This window comes from Chrysochloris asiatica, unplaced genomic scaffold (genome assembly GCF_000296735.1).
Source record: "Chrysochloris asiatica unplaced genomic scaffold, ChrAsi1.0 scaffold00009, whole genome shotgun sequence".
NCBI classification, from domain to species: Eukaryota; Metazoa; Chordata; class Mammalia; order Afrosoricida; family Chrysochloridae; genus Chrysochloris; species Chrysochloris asiatica.
In genome coordinates, this window is record NW_006408527.1 from 184,525 (window position 1) to 201,551 (window position 17,027).

Consider the following 17,027-nt stretch of genomic DNA (forward strand, 5'->3'; position numbering starts at 1 on the left):
AGGGATCGAGGCATCTTAATGTTAAGATTCTTGACTGTCTTATGAATATTGTTTCCCTTGCCTACTATTGTAAAACAGACACTTGAGTGGGGTAGAAAAGAATATCAGTAAACATGATTACAGAAAGCATGTAAAGCCACCTTCAGCCTATAACTCATTGGAATATGTAAAAGGGGTTCTAGAACTTTCCCAGTGAAATAGGCCTACTGTGTAGCCTTTTTAGTGTATAGGACCTTAGATGGAATCCTGAGCTCCACCCAGAACCTTCTGAGATGGGACATTTCCTCTTGAAAGGACAAGTAGACCAGCCTGGAGCAGCTAGAGGAACAGAAGGTACTTCTTGAAAGAAAGACCAGTGGGAAAATCCAAAACAAAAATGGTAGTCTGTCCCTTCAGGACAAACCACCCTCCAAGATTGAAACTCAAAGGGACCACATAAGCAGGCATGTGTGCTTGATGGTGACCATGTTGGTCTACTGGTAAGTGGAAGTGAGGGAAAGGCACTAATGAAGATATGGGTTGAGTTCTACCATGTTCCATAGACCCTATTGACTTGGAGATGAGAGAGAGAAGAGGTAGGGCTGGTTGGTCCAAAGTATGATGAGAGCTGAGAACTCCTGAGCCCATGGACAAGGACATAGCTTCAGAGGGCTAGAGCTGCAAGTGAAGCATCCATCTGATATGAAGAGAGCGGAGATGTACAAGAATGCCCAAACTTACAGATAGTACCTATTTGACCTAGCTTCAATGACTTGATGATCACAACTCGACTAGAAGAATATAGAAAATTTGATAAAGGAAACAAGTGTAAATTGCCACAATTTGATTAACTTGACCTATACGTAAGGATGTAGTAGCTCAAAATAACAACTGAGAAATAAGGAGTTTTCACATAGAGGATCAATCCTATCCCCTCTATATTCAGGGAGGACAGGTATGGGCAACTTAGACATTGGCTTCCTAAGATAGGGAGCTATAAAGGCACAAAGTGACTGGCTTACAAGTTTTCAAGAGTGAGTTTAGTGTCATAGTGTGCAGGGGAAGGTAGAATCCCCTTTGAATCGTTATCGTCTTGTCTAGATGGGTCTGGTGAAAGGAGATAGGATAAGATTCTTATGATTCAATAGTGCGTGATTGTTTTAAAAAAGAAAAGGAGAAACTTAACAAAGCATGGTTAGATATCTTGTTTGAGGAATACTGGTTTAGTGGGAAGGAGAGGAATAGAGAAATTTTTGGACAAGTAGATGTTCTCTGCCTGTTACTAAGCACTTTATTCATACCTATTCTATTACATTTACCACTTTGTTTCAAATTCATTTTAAGTGCCTATTTTCTTATAGATAGCAAATTCATTGAGGAAAAGTTGTTTCATTCATTTTCACATCCCATGTGTTTAGCATTATTGTTGTTAAGTGTCATTGAGTTGGTTCCGACTCATAGTGACCCTGTATAGGGTTTCTGAAGAGCAACTGGTGGATCTGAACTGCTGACCTTGTGGTTCACAGTTCAGTGCTGATTCTACATACAGCACCACACCAGGAGTGCATATGTGTAGCATAACACCAACCATATCATATGATTCATTAACTTTCAAACAATGGAACCATTTTCAAATAAGTTATTGGTTTTTAGTGAAGGATATGATAAATAATTTTCTTCATAAACATGGAAGACCAAATAAGAAGCCAAGAAAAATGCAGTTAAAAAAAGTAAAATACCTAATTATTGTGGTATAAAATACTAAAGGTGTTTAAAGCTAATTCTGATTATCTTTTGGAAATTATCTGCTCTCAACAGATAAAAAATTTTAAGAGGTAATAAAGATTTATAAAGATAATTAAGACTGTAGATAACTGTCATCTTTCAGACACCAAAAGCAGTCTTAGATGTGGACGTTTGCATGTTATGTTCCTAGGCAGTTTCTACAGAAAAGCACGAATTCTATTTCTGTTCCCTAAGAAACAACAGTAAATCGGATGCTTGGCAGACTTTTCATTGCACATATGTGTAAATTAATAGCTTTCTTTGAAGTAGAGAGAGAAAGAGAGTAATTTAACAGTTTAGGAAAACATAGCCAAGAGAGTTTCATATCTAATCACCATAGGACAAAAGAAACTACTTGCATTCCTATGTTAAGTTTTTGGAGAGTGATTAAATTGAGGACTTGTCTGTAGGAGGCTGAAGGATGTGGAGAGCGTTAATAGGTATCAAGGGGAGAACTACAAATCCAAAGGATTATACCCAGGATGAAAATGTACTGCACTTAGACTTTTACTGTAGATCACATCAAGGGCCTGGCCTGTCTGAGTTACCCAGAGAGGAAAACCAAGAGTGGGAGCAAGAGGGGCAAAAAGCAGGGGCTGTTGTAGAAATAGAATACATGCATATGAGCTCAGGGCAAGTGCAAAGTAAAAACAAACAAACAAAAAGAATCTTTGAGGAGCATAACTGTGTATGAAGTCATTTTCTTTATGTAGACAAAGAAAATTAAGATTAAAGCAATTATTCAGTGAATCAAACTAGTAGAGCGTAACCATATGTCTGTGTAGTCTACATGATTAACTTCTGCTAAAGAAGTTGCCTCATTTCTTTATCTCGTCTGTTTATATAGTTACAGCTTAATAGATGTTGTTGTATGCCATTGAGTCGGTTTTAACTCATAGTGACCATATACAGGGTTTCCAAGGAGCGCTGGTGGGTTTGAACTCATGAGTAGCATGAGTCTCAACCAACTCGACGGCACTTAACAACAACTTATCCTACAGTGCCACATCCGGAATCCATAGGTTAATTGTTGTTAAGACGGTTCAGTTCCAATGACTCAGTGACCCTTATAGGGATGTCTGGTGTGGCACTATAGGATAAACACTGGACTGTGATTCCAAGCCTACAAGCTGTTCTTGGAAACCCTATACAGAATTGCTATGAATCAGAACCAACTCGACAGCACTAAACAACAATACAGGGTTTCCAAGAAGCAACTGTTGTATTTGAACCGCCAATCTTGTGTTTAGCAGTCCAGTTCTTACCCTAGAGCTCTATAAACCTACAGTTTAATAGATGTTATTGTTGTTGTTAAGTGCTGTCGAGTAGATTCTGACCTCTAGTGACCCTGTATAGGGTTTCTGAAGAGTAGCTGGTGAGCTTGAACCACTGACCTTTAGATTCAAAGCGGCCTTGCAGTCTAGTACATTAATCGACAGTGCCACACCAGGATTCCATCCTATAGCTCTATTAACCTAGCACATAACAGATAGGATTTTAATTTAATATTCTGGAGTCTTTGTTTGTACTCATATACAGGAAATATATTAGTAAACAAGGTCATTGAAAAGCACACAAAGATTCCCAGTATGTCACATTGAATTTGTTACAAACTACGCCTTTGCTTTATTTCTTAGAGTTGTAGTATAGTGTAGATTGTGTTGCTGGATTTATTTTGGGGATATCAATTAGTCAATCAATCAATTTGTATGTATTGAGCTGTGCCCAGCACTAGAGCATGCTCATTAAATTTGCAAATGAAACGTATCTTGGAAGGATGGTAAATATATTGGATGACAGACATAGGATCCAAAAAGATTTTGACAGCCTGGAGCAATGGGCTGAATCTAACAAGATGAAATATACGATGGATAAATATAAATTCTTGCCCTTGAGTTCACAAAAGTAACTTCATGTGTACAGGATGGCAGAGATGTGATTTAGCCATTATGTAGGTTTAAAAAGAGAGTTGGCTTTTAATGAGGAGTCAGCTCAAGATAATTTATCAATTTTAACTGCATGATGTCATTGCCAAATACCTAGCATGCAATTTTGGGTTGCATTAATGTGACATTCCTATTCTAACTTGACAGGTCAGACTGAATGCTAAGATGATAGTTTTTCTGGAGCCACATTTTAAGAATAGAGATTCGACACTATATCATATATTTGTTGTTGTTATGAAGTGCCGTAGAGTTGATTCCAACCCATAGCAACCCTGTACAGGGTTTCCAAGGAGCAGCTGGTGAGCTTGAACCATCGACCTTGCAGTTCAAACAGCTTTGCAGTCTGGCACATTAACCCACAGCGGCACACCAGGACACTATATCATATTTAGATCATTACAGAAAGTAATCATATTTATACTGAAGAAGATTTAGGAGTGAAATGACAACTGTCCTTACATTTGGATTAACTCTTACAATGTTGTTTTGTTGTTAAGTGCCATGGAGTCGGTTCCAACCCATAGCGGCCCTGTATAGCCTTTCCAAGGAGTGGTTAGTGAGCTTGAACTGTCATCCTTGTGGTTCAAACTGACTTTGCAGTCCAGCAAATTAAATGGCAGCGCCACACAAGGACTCCAACTCTTATGTAGAAGAGGGATTAGATACGTGTTGTGTGATCTAAGAGTTAGAGCAGGCTTCTATGAATGGAAGCTATAAAGGGATAGCTTTCAGCTTAGTTCCTTATAATAGTAAAAATAACTACTTAAAAATGAAAAGATTCACAGGTCTGCAGAGCAGAATACTGGAGATGGTAAAGCTTAAGGTGCTTGCCTATAACACGTAGATGATCGAACTGCAGAGGGACTAACTGAGAAGTCAGTTGTTATGTGCCGTGGAGTCGGTTCCGACTCATAGCGACCCTGTATGGGTTTTCCGAGGCTGTAAATCTTTACGGGAGCAGAAAGCCTCATCTTTCTCTGGCGGAACAGCTGGTAGTTTCGAACTTGCGGTTCACAGCCCGATTCGAAACCACTACGCTCTCAGAGGTCCCTGAGAAGTCAGTTAGATACTATTTAAAAAGTTCTAGTCACTGGGCATATGTCAAGTGATTTTAGCATGTGAAAGTTGTAGCCCTTATTGTGGGAGGTATTTACACAAAGGCTGCATCTTCACTGGATAGAGTGATAGAAAACTCAAAGTTTAGGTTTGGTAAAATAGATGGCTGATAACGTTATTTCTAAATGCTAACTGGATGAAACTAACTAATTAAAATTGAGTGGCTAATACAGGTTCTAGAACCAGTCTGCATTCTATTTGACCTTTTAAAAAATATTATACATGATACTCTTTTATTATCTTTAAAATGAGATAATAACAAATCTTGCCTTGGAATGTTGTAAAACTAAAAAGAATTAATACAATTTTAGAACAATGATATGACAACTTCTCAAGAAATACAAACTACTATTATAGTGCTGAAGTAGTTCACAAAGGATTTATGAAACAGATAATTGGAAAAATACTAAAGATCTAAAGAAATGAAAGCAAGATGAATACGATGTGGAAAAGAGCTTGAACAGAGAAAGGAGATGCAATTGAGCATTCTGTGATCAGCAGACAATAAGGCTACATCACCAATTAGACTGGAGATTGGGTGTTGATGAATGATTTGAAATAAAATTGGATCAGGTGATTGAGGAAAAATATCAGAATGCCTTAGATATAGGATGGTAAGTAGTAGGAAGACATTGCACATATTCTCAGCTGGGTGTTACAACCTACCCAAGATATTTTACAATAATCTTGTGGAATCTCTACAATTTATTGCTTTAAGTATGCTTAAAAAAAAAAAAAACTCTGTTGTAATTAACTGGTGTCCAGTTGGTTCCATCTCATAGTAACCCTGTAACCCTGTATAGGGTTTCTGAGGAGCAGCTAGTGAGTTTGAACTACCAATCTTGTTGTTCATAGTCCGGTGCTGATCCTACAGCACCACACCAGGAGACCCCTCCCCCCGAAAAAAAAAATTATAATATAGTGGAATGTGTAATGAATAGCTTTCTTTAATCTAGAAATTAGACATTTCTCTTTCACAATCATTTGTTTCAGCCAGTTCAAGACTTTTCACATCCATAAAGCATTGATTTCTGATTCATTATGAAAAAAAATTCATAAAGATTTTTTGTCATTTGAGTTCCTTAGAATGGAAAATTATGTTCTTTATATTTGTGTTGTTCACTACCGCTTTTCAAGGCTGAGTTTGAATTGAAAAAATATCCCTAGATCATTTATGTTCAATTTATTGGAAATGTCATTCAAAATGGTTAAAATGCCTTTGCTTAAAAATGAAGGCACATTAAAAAAAACAAAAAACAAAACCAAAACCTGAAACTGCAATTCTTGTGCAACATCTAAACTGGTTATGAAAAGTAAATACCGATAGAATGTATAGGGCCTGGATGAAATGGAATAGACCTGATGGTAGTGGACTTTGGTATATGTGTATATGTGTAAATCTTTACTGGGGCAGACAGCCTCACCTATATGTGTATTTGGAGTCCTGGTATGATGCTGTAAGATAAGCAGTGGACTTCTGACTAAACTGTTGGTGGTTCAAACCCACCAGTGACTCCTGGGAAACCGTCTACAAGGTTACTATGAGTCAGAAGCAACTCAATGACATTTAACAACTTAACAACAGCAACACACTGTCATAGTAAAATTATTCCATCGCTTTTATACATACAAGTTCCTTGAAAGATAGGATCATGACTTTTTATTTTGGTCTAACTCATAGGGTGACTAGATATTAGGTTGATACTTTATTAAATTTGTTGTTGTTAATTAAGTCAAGTTGGCTCCTACGTACAGCTACCGTGTATAGGGTTTCTGAGGAGCAGATGGTGGGTTTGAACCAACAACCTTATGACTCAAACTGGCCTTGGAGGCCAGTGTTTATCCTTCAGTACCACATCAGGACTCTGCCTGAAAGGTATTATTGTTAAGTGCTGTCAAATCTGCTCCCACTCATAGCAACTCTGTAGGGTTTCTGTTGAGCGACTGGTGAGTTTTAACCAAACCTTGTGGTTCAAATCAACTTTGTGGCAAGTCCAGTGCTTTATCCATTGTTGTTGTTGTTAAATGCTGTTGAGTCGATTCCGACCCATAGCCACCCTATATAAGATTTCCAAGAAGCAGCTGGTAGGCTTGAACCACCGACCTTGCAGTTCAAATGACTTTGCAGTCTTACCCATTAGCCCACAGCGCCACACCAGCCCTCCATTGTTGTTGTTTGTTGTTAAGTACCGTGGAGTCGGTACCGAATCATAGTGACCCTGCACAGGCTATCTGAGGCTGTAAATCTTTACGGGAGCAGAAAGCCTCATCTTTCTCCAGTGGAACAGGTAGTTTCGAACTGCCGACCTTGAGGTTAGCAGCCCGATTCGTAACCACTGTGCTACCAGAGTTCCTTGTTGTTGTGTTGTGAAGTGCTGTGGAGTCGGTTCTGACACATAGCGACTCTGAGGAGCCGCTGGTGAGCTTGAACCGCCGACCTTGCAGTCCAAACGGCTTTGCAGTCTGGCGCATTAACCCACAACGCCACACCAGAGCTCCTTTGTTTTTGTTGTTAAGTGCCCTTGTTGTTGTTGTTAAGTGCCTTCGAGTCGGTTCCGACCCATAGCGACCCTGAACAGGGTTTCCAAGGCTTTACGGGAGCAGAAGGCCTCATCTTTCTCCCGCGTGCCAGCCGGTAGTTACGAACTGTTGACCTTGAGGTTTGCAGCCCGATTCATTAGGCAATGGGAAAACCAAGTTTCTAGTGAAGAGGTCAGCACGGGGTTACTCTCTCTACTTGTTTCCTAGCTTGAATCAGTTATCTAGTAGGAATAGAATAACAGCAAACACTGGCATTTAAATGAAACAGGTGATTGTGAACAATTACTACATTTTCATTAGGTGCCCTTGAATATATTTTCTCATTAGCTGCTTAGTTTAGCTAATACGTGACAATCTGGTCTTTTGAATTATACTCTCCATGAATCAGGCATGGGAGACCCTGCATGTTACATATAGCTACAGTTCTTAGCTGCTAACTAAAAGGTCAGAAGTCCAAGTCCACCTGGAAATACCTCAGAAGACAGGCCTGGCAACCTAATTCTGAAAAAATCAGCCACTGAAAACCGTAGGGAGCAGTTCGACTCTGATATGCATGAGGATGCTTTGGAATGGACTCTCTGGTAATTGGTTTTTAAATTTGGTATGGGAGGATGTCAGGAATTCTTTAAAAAAAAAAAGTCTAATATACTCTGACTCCAAATAGAACAATACAACAAATCACTGTTGTTAGGTGCTATCGAGTCTGTTCGGACTCACAGACCCTATGAACAACAGAATGAACTTGGTCTTGCACCATCTTTACAATTCGTCCTATGCTTGAATCCATTGTTGCCCCTATTGTGTCAGTCCATCTCCTTAGAGGCTATCCCTTTTTCACTGACCTTCTACTTTACCAAGCATGATGTCCTTCTCCAGGGATTGGACCCTCCTGATAACTTGTCCAGAGCACATGAGACAAATATCACATCTTTTCTTTTAAGGAGCTTTTTTGTCTATACTTCTTCCAACACAGATTTGTTCTTCTGGCAGTTTATGATATATTTAATATTCTTCACCAATGCTATAATTCAGAGGCATTAATTCTGCTTCAGTCTTTCTTATTCATTGTCTAGCTTTTGCATACACACACAATTAGCCAGTAGTAATAATTATAAAAGGAGCTCTGGTAGCGTAGTGGTTACGAATCGGGCTGCGAACCTTAAGGTCAGCAGTTCGAAACTACCAGCCGCTCCGCGGGAGAAAGATGAGGCTTTCTACTCCCGTAAGGATTTACACCCTCGGAAACCCTGTACAGGGTCGCTATGGGTCGGAACCGACTCGACGGCACTTAACAACAACAACAACAACAACAATTATAAAGTATTAGAATGAAATACGAATCTCCAAGAGAGTGAAGGCTTGAGGATGGTCTCCTGTAGATCTTCTTTCCAATATGTGTTTGGATGAAGGGATTTCAACGGTTTTGTTGTTGTATGACAACGACTACTGGGTTTGCCAATTCATTCATTCAAGCTACATGTTCAAATGCCTCTAATTCTCCTAGGGGTAGAGAATGAGTCTATAGGAAGTTTACTTTAGCAGAGGCTTTGTTTTCCCAAATCAAAAATTCCATCGTATATATTCCTATCCCCCTAAATAACCGGCAAGGGGGCCATCAAAATGAGCTGTAGCAGAAAGCTGCCTGAGTCTTCATGGCTTCAGTGTGATGGGGCCCCAGGTCAGAATTGTAAAATAGTTCAGAGAATCTTGGAATATAAAGCATGGTATAGGAAACCAAAGAAGATTTCATCTTATTTATAGAAAGGTAGTTGGTAGGGGAGGGCACAATGGAATAGAGTGACTTGGATCATCATGAATCATTTTTTAAGTACCAACAAAGTGAAAACATCCTATTGGAATTCACTGCAAGTGACACAGAATTCTTCTACTAAGCAAATATGTGATGAGTTGATAAAAAGGGGGGGAAAAAAAGAGGTCTTGAACTCTTGACTACAGATACAATACAGTGAATACAGAAAATCAAAAACATGCTTCTATCTGACTCAAAATAAAGGTGCACTTAAACTTGTAAAAGACAACATTTTTATTTGAATGATATGACAGAACTGTCACAGGAGTGTTACCTGCTATAAAGAAAGCCTAAGAATTATTACCTTTATTAGAACAGTGACACTGAGCTTTAGCCATACATTTCTAACTTCTGTCCCTCTACAGAGACAATTTTCTTTTCTTAAATAAACTGTCATGCTAGTGTTAATATATTGTTGGTTCTCTCATGCTCTGAGAATACTGCTGATATAAAACATGTATATGTTAGATTGGTAATAGTATCTTTAGTGTAGCTGACTAGAACAAATGTGTTTCCCTCATGGCTGTGCTAATGTGATAAAGGAAAATTGGCTGTTCATCAGCTTTTGGCTGGGTAAAGACAGTAGAGATGGAACCACATTCTTTTTTATGCATTAATACTACCGAGAACTTTTCACTAGTTATATTTCATGTGCCTGAATGTTGCGCAAAGATGTTGTAAAACATGAGATAATGCTACAAATAACAAAGCAGAAAAGCCTGTATCTTTTATAATGATAACAGTCAAATACCAAATGACAGTAACAGGCTGTAAAAAATGGTATGCAAAAAAAAAAAATAATAAAAAAATGCAACCCTACTATCCAGTAGAGAGGTATATATATATATATATATTCAGACCCATGTAAGCTGGTATGTATTTTGTGTTTGTTCAAGGCTTTGTTTTAAAAAGAAATAAAATGTAACACCAAGTCAGTGGACTTAAGAAAGAATGTGATTAAAATGAAAACAAGTTAATTAGAATGGAAAAAAACATATTCATAACTTTTTGAAGAATTGATAATATCAAGTAATTATGATGTTAACTTCCTTCCAGAGTTGTTCATTTTTGTTTTTTTTCTTTTGGTGGGGGGACAAGTCCTACTGAAAAAGATAATTAAGACAGTCGTTCACATAACCACTTAAAGATATCTGAGAATGGATATTTATTTTCACCAGTTATTGAAAGGAGTATTAAATAAAAATACAATTTTAAAAGTTAAAATATTCAACACTAAATCTTTTAGCTGTAAGATATTATGTCACTCTTTCTCTACAAAGACTTTTGTTTGCTATTTCATCATTTTTATCAATTAGGATATTAATTATTCTTTTTGCAATTCATTTAAAAGCCCTAAAGCAGAAGGAGCAGGGACTAAAGGCAATGTCAAGCAGCTGATCAGTTTATTCAGAAATATACACAATCATTGAAGATTTTGTATATTTATCATAAATTAAATACTATACAAAATAGTCTCATTGCATTATATTGGCTACTTAGGAATTCTATCATACAAGCAAAAATTTGATAACTTCTTATGGCACAATCCATGTGTCTTTAAAATAAAATCTAGAGGGTCAGTCTAGTTGGCTGATGGTTTTAAACAAAGTTTTATTAGAATGCAAGAAGGCCCAGTTGCTTAAGTCTTGTCTAGAAATGCTTTTGTAGTACAAGTGTAATTGGGACACAGACCATTTTCACCTGCAAAGTCACACCATTGGCCCATTTGACAAAAATGATACTTTTTTTCTCTGGCTACTTGTACAAAATGTTTGTTGACCTCTGTGTAAATTATTGTTAGGTTGTTTGATTGTTATTGTTGTTGTTAAGTGCTGTCAAATTGATTCCAATTTAGCAACCTGTATAGGGTTTCCAAGGAACAGCTGGTGAGCTTGAACCACTGATCTTGCAGTTCAAACGACTTTGCAGTCTGACACATTAGCCCACAGCGCCACACCAGGACTCCATACTCCATAGGTTGTTTGATAGACTCGGCAAATTTCATAGTTATTCTATATTATGGAAATATAACTGGAAAGTGACTAACTGTATAACAATACCTCAAAAGTAAATATTGTAAGAAATACCTTGTATTCAGAACTTTAACTGAATTGTATCCACATGTAAGACATTTTTGGTAAATCTGGTTTTGAATAGTTCTTCCTGATGTCTTTATTTCAGATTTACTTCCCAATCTAGCCATAACAAATTTACTGAGCATCTAAAAATCGTGTAATCTTAAAAGCATAAGAACTCATATCAGTCTAAGCTGTTCAACATATGGGACCGAAAATTATATATACTTGGGAATATTCTAATAGATAGCATCTGTCTTAGTAGCTTAGTGCTGCTGTGATTCAAATACATCCAAGCAGGTGGTCTTTTATTTTCTTGCAGATGGTTGTTGTTGTTGTTGTTAAGTGCCATCAAGTTGATTCTGACTCATGGCAATCCTGAATAGGATTTTCAAGGAGCAGCTGGTGAGTTTGAACTGCCAACCTTACAGTTCAAACCGACCTATGGTTGAGTGCTTATCTTACAGCATCACTACTAAAATTCCAAATTCAGGGTACTCGTTCTGAGGGAAGGCTCTCTTTATGTTGTATTTGGGGAAAATTTTTCTTCAGTTTCTGTAGACTTGGTATTCCTTGATTCTTTGGTAATCCCACTTGGCCTATACCTTGTCTTCCATTTATATTTGCTTCTCTGTGCCTAATCTCATATTCTATATAAAAATAATATGGCATAATTAATATAACAAATAAATTCCTATTTTTAATTGAGAGTATACCAACATGTAAAGGAATTAGAATTCCAACACAAACTTTGGGGGGAGACAATTCAATCCATAACACCATCAACTTCACATAAAATCACTGTATTTAGATTTAGAAAAACACAGATACGTTATTGAGTTATTAAATAAAATAAATCAATTGTTTGTACTCTTCTCATCAGAAGAAAGTAGAGAAGTAGGAGATTAATTTAGGAGAGAGAGTTTAGAATTAGTCATAAAATGAAATGTGTGCATTTAAAATAACAATGGTGGTAATTTTTTATAGGTGGATCAGGAAAAAAATTAGTTTCTTCATCAATGGTCTGGAAGAAGATAATACAGCTTTTGATGCAAGAACTCTAAGTGGCCCAATTATCAATGTTACCTCTGGCATTATATGAATAGGACAGAGTTTAAATGGTAAGATTTTAGCTTTATAATACTATTTATTTTACCCAATTATATTGTTTCAAAAAAATGCTGTCGAAAGTATTTAAATATATTCAGGGAGTTCAGGGTGCTTTAAAATAAAAACTTCTCTATCGCTACCAGTTTTTAAAGCAAGAATATGTAATACACTGTATCTTCTTGTGTATTTGGAGTAAGGGCTATTGTTACATTGAAATTAAAGTACTCGATTGTTGTTGTTGTTGTTAAGTACCATGGAGTCGATTCTGACTCATAGTGATCCTGCACAGTGTTTCCGAGATTGTAAATCTTTACAGGAGCAGAAAGCCTCATCTTTCTCCCGCGGAATGGTTGGTAGTTTTGAACTGTCAACTTTGAGGTTAGCAGTCGGAGTGGTAACCACTACTCTATCAGAGCTCCTTATAGAAAGAGAGAAATAATGTTCAAATATGTAATAAACTACATCTGTGGTGTTAACATTTTCCTACCCTAAAAAAGGGGCATATTGTTTTAAAAGATAATATACAACATATACTGAAAAGATCAGAAGTTGGCATTAGAATTACATTAACAGGACTTGAACCAGTTCATTCTGATTCAGCACCCCCCTACCTTTCCACCCCCCACCCCATTGGAGTACAGTGTTATCTGTGATAGTATAATATTAACAGTTAAAACCACTATTATTCAAACTTATACATCAACTACTGAAGTCAGCGATGATGAAGTTGAAGAATTCTACCAATTTTTTCAGTATCAATTTGAACATACATGTAATCAAGATACATTGATAATTACTGATGCTTGGAATGCAAAAGCAGGTAACAAAGAAGAATCAGTAAATGGAAAATATGGCTTTATTGATACAAATGATGCAGAGATCTCATGACTGAATTTTGTAGAGTCAATGAATGACTGGTTCATTGCAAACACCTTTTTTTTTTTTAAGTTTTTATTGTGAATTGAGTAATAGTTTACATCGGAGAACATCAGTTTTACATTCATCTTATCGTATTTCATTAAGGAGCTCTGGTAGCGTAGTGGTTACGAATCGGGCTGCGAACCTTAAGGTCAGCGGTTCGAAACTACCAGCCGCTCCCTGGGAGAAAGATGAGGCTTTCTACTCTCGTAAAGATTTACACCCTCGGAAACCCTGTACAGGGTCGCTATGGGTCGGAACCGACTTGACGGCACTTAACAACAACAACAACATCGTATTTCATTACATTGCAATGATTACAGTCCCCTCCATGCATCATCATTCAACAACATTTGCTTCCATTCCCTTTTTTTTTTTTAATTTTTTTTATATACACCGAAGGACTCAGGGGTATTTAACCATTCAAACAACCAAAGGGTACACCCTGCAAGCCTGCTCCCCGGCTGTCAGCACACAGCCCCTCTACCTCCTTGAGTCTATAGACCCCAGCCACTCCATCTCTCCACTTCATTGTCTCTTCCTCAATCTCTGGTGTCACTGCTTCTCTGGATAGGGTCCCACACTCCGCTCTTCTCTCTTGATGGTCCCAGGAACCTCTGCTCCTAAACTGCAAAATAACCACTCCCCTCCTTTTGTTACAAAATATCTACCTTTACATTTGCAACACTCACAATCAGTCCTGATAGCAATTATTCATTACTGAACCACAAGAGTCTTATCCCTTTCTCCTTTCACCAGCCCTGTCCAGACAGATTGGAAACCGCTCAGTGGAGATTCTAACTTCCCCACACCATATGGAACTAGGCTCCCTCTTAAAAGTTTATAAGCTAGTCACTTCTTGCCTTTGTAGCCTCCCCATTTTGGGTAGCCAATGTCTAAGTTGCCCATCTCAGTCAACCCTGTGTACTGAGAGGGTGGGAATAATCCTTGCTGTAAAGATTTGTTCCTTCTTTTGAGCTGCTACATCCATAAGTATAGGTCAAGTTCATCAAATTGTAGCTGATTACTATTGGTTTTTTCCTCTTCTTTCTTCCTCTAGTCAACTTCTGATCATCTAGTCATTGAAGCCTGGTCAAGTGGGTACTATCTGCAAGTATGGGTCTTCTTGTGCATCTCCCCAAACTTCATTATCAGCTGGATGCTTTACTCTCCACTCTAGTCTTCTGTGGCCATATCTCTGTCTCTGGGCACAGGCATCCCCAGGTCTCGCCATACGGCTGGCCAACCAGGTCTCAACGCAGGTTGACAAGAGTCCATTGAACATGGTCGGAGTTAGCTCACAACTTCATTGTGTTTTCCCCCCACTTTCGCTTATTGGTAGACCACGATGATCACCAGCAAGACCACATGCCTGCTCTTGTATTACCCTTGAGTCTCAGTCTTAGATGGGGGTTTGCACTGAGAGGACCTGACTGCTTGCCTTGATGGCTCCCTGGTGAACAACTTGCTTGTTCTTGTTGTAGTCAGTGTGACTGCCGTTATTTTGTTGTTGTTGTTGTTTTGTTTTGTTTTTCTGCTGGTCCCTTTCCAGAAGTATTTTCTGTTCTTCTAGCCACTCCAGGCCAGTCTGCTTGTCCTTTCAAGTGGAAATTTCCCACCTCAGAACATTCTAGATGGGGATCAGGATTCCACCTATGGTATTATGCAATGTGAAGCTTCCACAGGAAGCCTCCTTTACTGGGCAAGTTCTAGCCCCATTTTAGGTATTCCAATCAGTTATAGGCTGAAGACAGACTTACAAGCTTTCTATGGTGATGTTTCTGGCTATTCCTTTCTCTCCTCTTTAAGTGTCTAGTTTACAATAGTAGGCAGGGAAACCAAGATTCAAAAGACAGCCAAGCATCTTAACATTATTTTCCCTCTTTTACTCATTCAAGCCATGCCTCAATCCCTGTATCCCAAAGCCCTGTTTTTCCAAGCTTCTGCATACATCATTATTTACCTCTGTCCACTTAGTCCATGCAAATCTGACTAACTGTTCTCCCATCCACCTTGTTCTTTCATTCCTGTCCCTGTTCATGTGTATTGTACCCCAGCACCCAAACTATCCTATGTCTGTTCCATACCTTGTACTCCACCTTCCCCTGCCTCCCCTCACTCCACCCCCTACACACCAGTAAACAACAAGAATTTTTTTTTCCCCTTTTAGTGTGGTTTTTTTTTTTTTAGCTTATATAATAATGGTCCTATGCAGTATTTCTTCTTTTGTGACTGACTAATTTCACTCAGCATAATGTCCTCAAGGTTCATCCATGTTATGTGGTGGCTTGCAGCTTCCTTGTTATTCTTCAAGGTAGCATAATATTCCATTGTGTGTATGTACCAAAGTTTGTTTATCCATTCTTCCATTGTTGGGCACTTTGGCTATCTCCATCTTTTTGCTATTGTAAATAGTACTCTTATGAACATTGGTGTGCATATATCTACTCATGTTATGGCTCATATTTCTTGTGAAATGAATTGTTGGATCATAAGGTATTTCTATTTCCATCTTTCTGAGGAAATGCCATATTGTTTTCCAGAGTGTTGGAATATTTTGCAATCTCTTCAGCAATGTAGGAGTGCCCCAGTCTCTCTGTATCCTCACCAGCATCTATTATCTTCTACTTTTTTGCTCTTTGCTATTATTACTGGTGTGAGATGATATCTCATTGTTGTTTTGATTTGCATATCTCTAATGGCTAGTGATCATGAACATTTCTGCATCAATCAATATGATCATGTGGTTCTTTTCTTTTTTCTTATTTATATGGTAGACTACATTGATCGTTTTTCTAATGCTGAACCATCCTTGCATCCCTGATATGAATCCCACTTGGTCATGATGTATTATTTTTTTGATGTGCTGTTGGATTCTGTTGGCTATTAGTTTGTTGAGAATTTTTGCATCTATGTTCATAAGGGATATTGCTCTATAATTTTCTTTCTTAGTGATGTCCTTCTCTGGTTTTGGTATGAGGGTTATGCTTGCTTCATAAAATGTATTAGGATGTTTTCCATCCTCTTCTATATTCTGGAATAATTTGAGTAGAATTGATGATAGCTTTTCCTGAATGTTTGGTAGAATTCACCAGTGAAGACTTCAGGACCTGGACTTCTTTTAGATGGGAGTTTTTTGATAACCTGGTCAATTTCTTCTTTTGTTATGGGTCTGTTCAAGTCTTCTACTTCACTCTGTCTAAGTTTAGATAGGTCATGTTTTGCTAAAAAGGTATCAATCTCGCCGAAGTTCTCAATTTTGTTGGAGTACAACTCTTCATAGTATTCTTTTGTTATCCTTTTGATATCCTTTGGTTCCGTTGTGACATCTCCCATGTGGTTTCTAATGTGTGTTATTTGTGTCTTCTCCCTCTTTTCTTTTCTTATGTTTGCCAATGGTTTGTCAATTTTATTAATCCTTTCAAAGAACCAGCTTCTTGTCCTGTTGATTCTTTCTATGGTTTTTTCTGTTTTCTGTCTCATTTATTTCTGCTCTAATCTTTATTGTTTCTTTTCTTTTGGTGACTGTAGTTTCCCTCTGTTGGTCAGTTTCTAATTGTTGTAGATGCTGTGTTAATGTGTTAATTTTGGTTCTTTCTTCTTTTTGGATGTGTGCATTTATTGCCGTGAACTGTCCTCTTAGCACCGCTTTCACTGTGTTCCAAAGATTTTGGTATGTTGTGTTTTCATTCTTGTTTGTTTCTAGGAACTTTGAGAGTTCATGTTTAATTTCTTCTACTTCTCAGT

The 17,027-nt window shown here is 37.9% G+C and overlaps 1 protein-coding gene across 1 annotated transcript in view; it reads left to right on the plus strand.

The window, feature by feature from the left end:
• The window catches only part of USH2A (Usher syndrome 2A (autosomal recessive, mild)), a 1,370,557-nt gene that overhangs the window by 90,997 nt on the left and 1,262,533 nt on the right, over positions 1 to 17,027 (plus strand). The window contains 1 exon segment of the mRNA XM_006834191.1: positions 12,249 to 12,373. Coding sequence (XP_006834254.1) covers positions 12,249 to 12,373 — 125 coding nt within the window.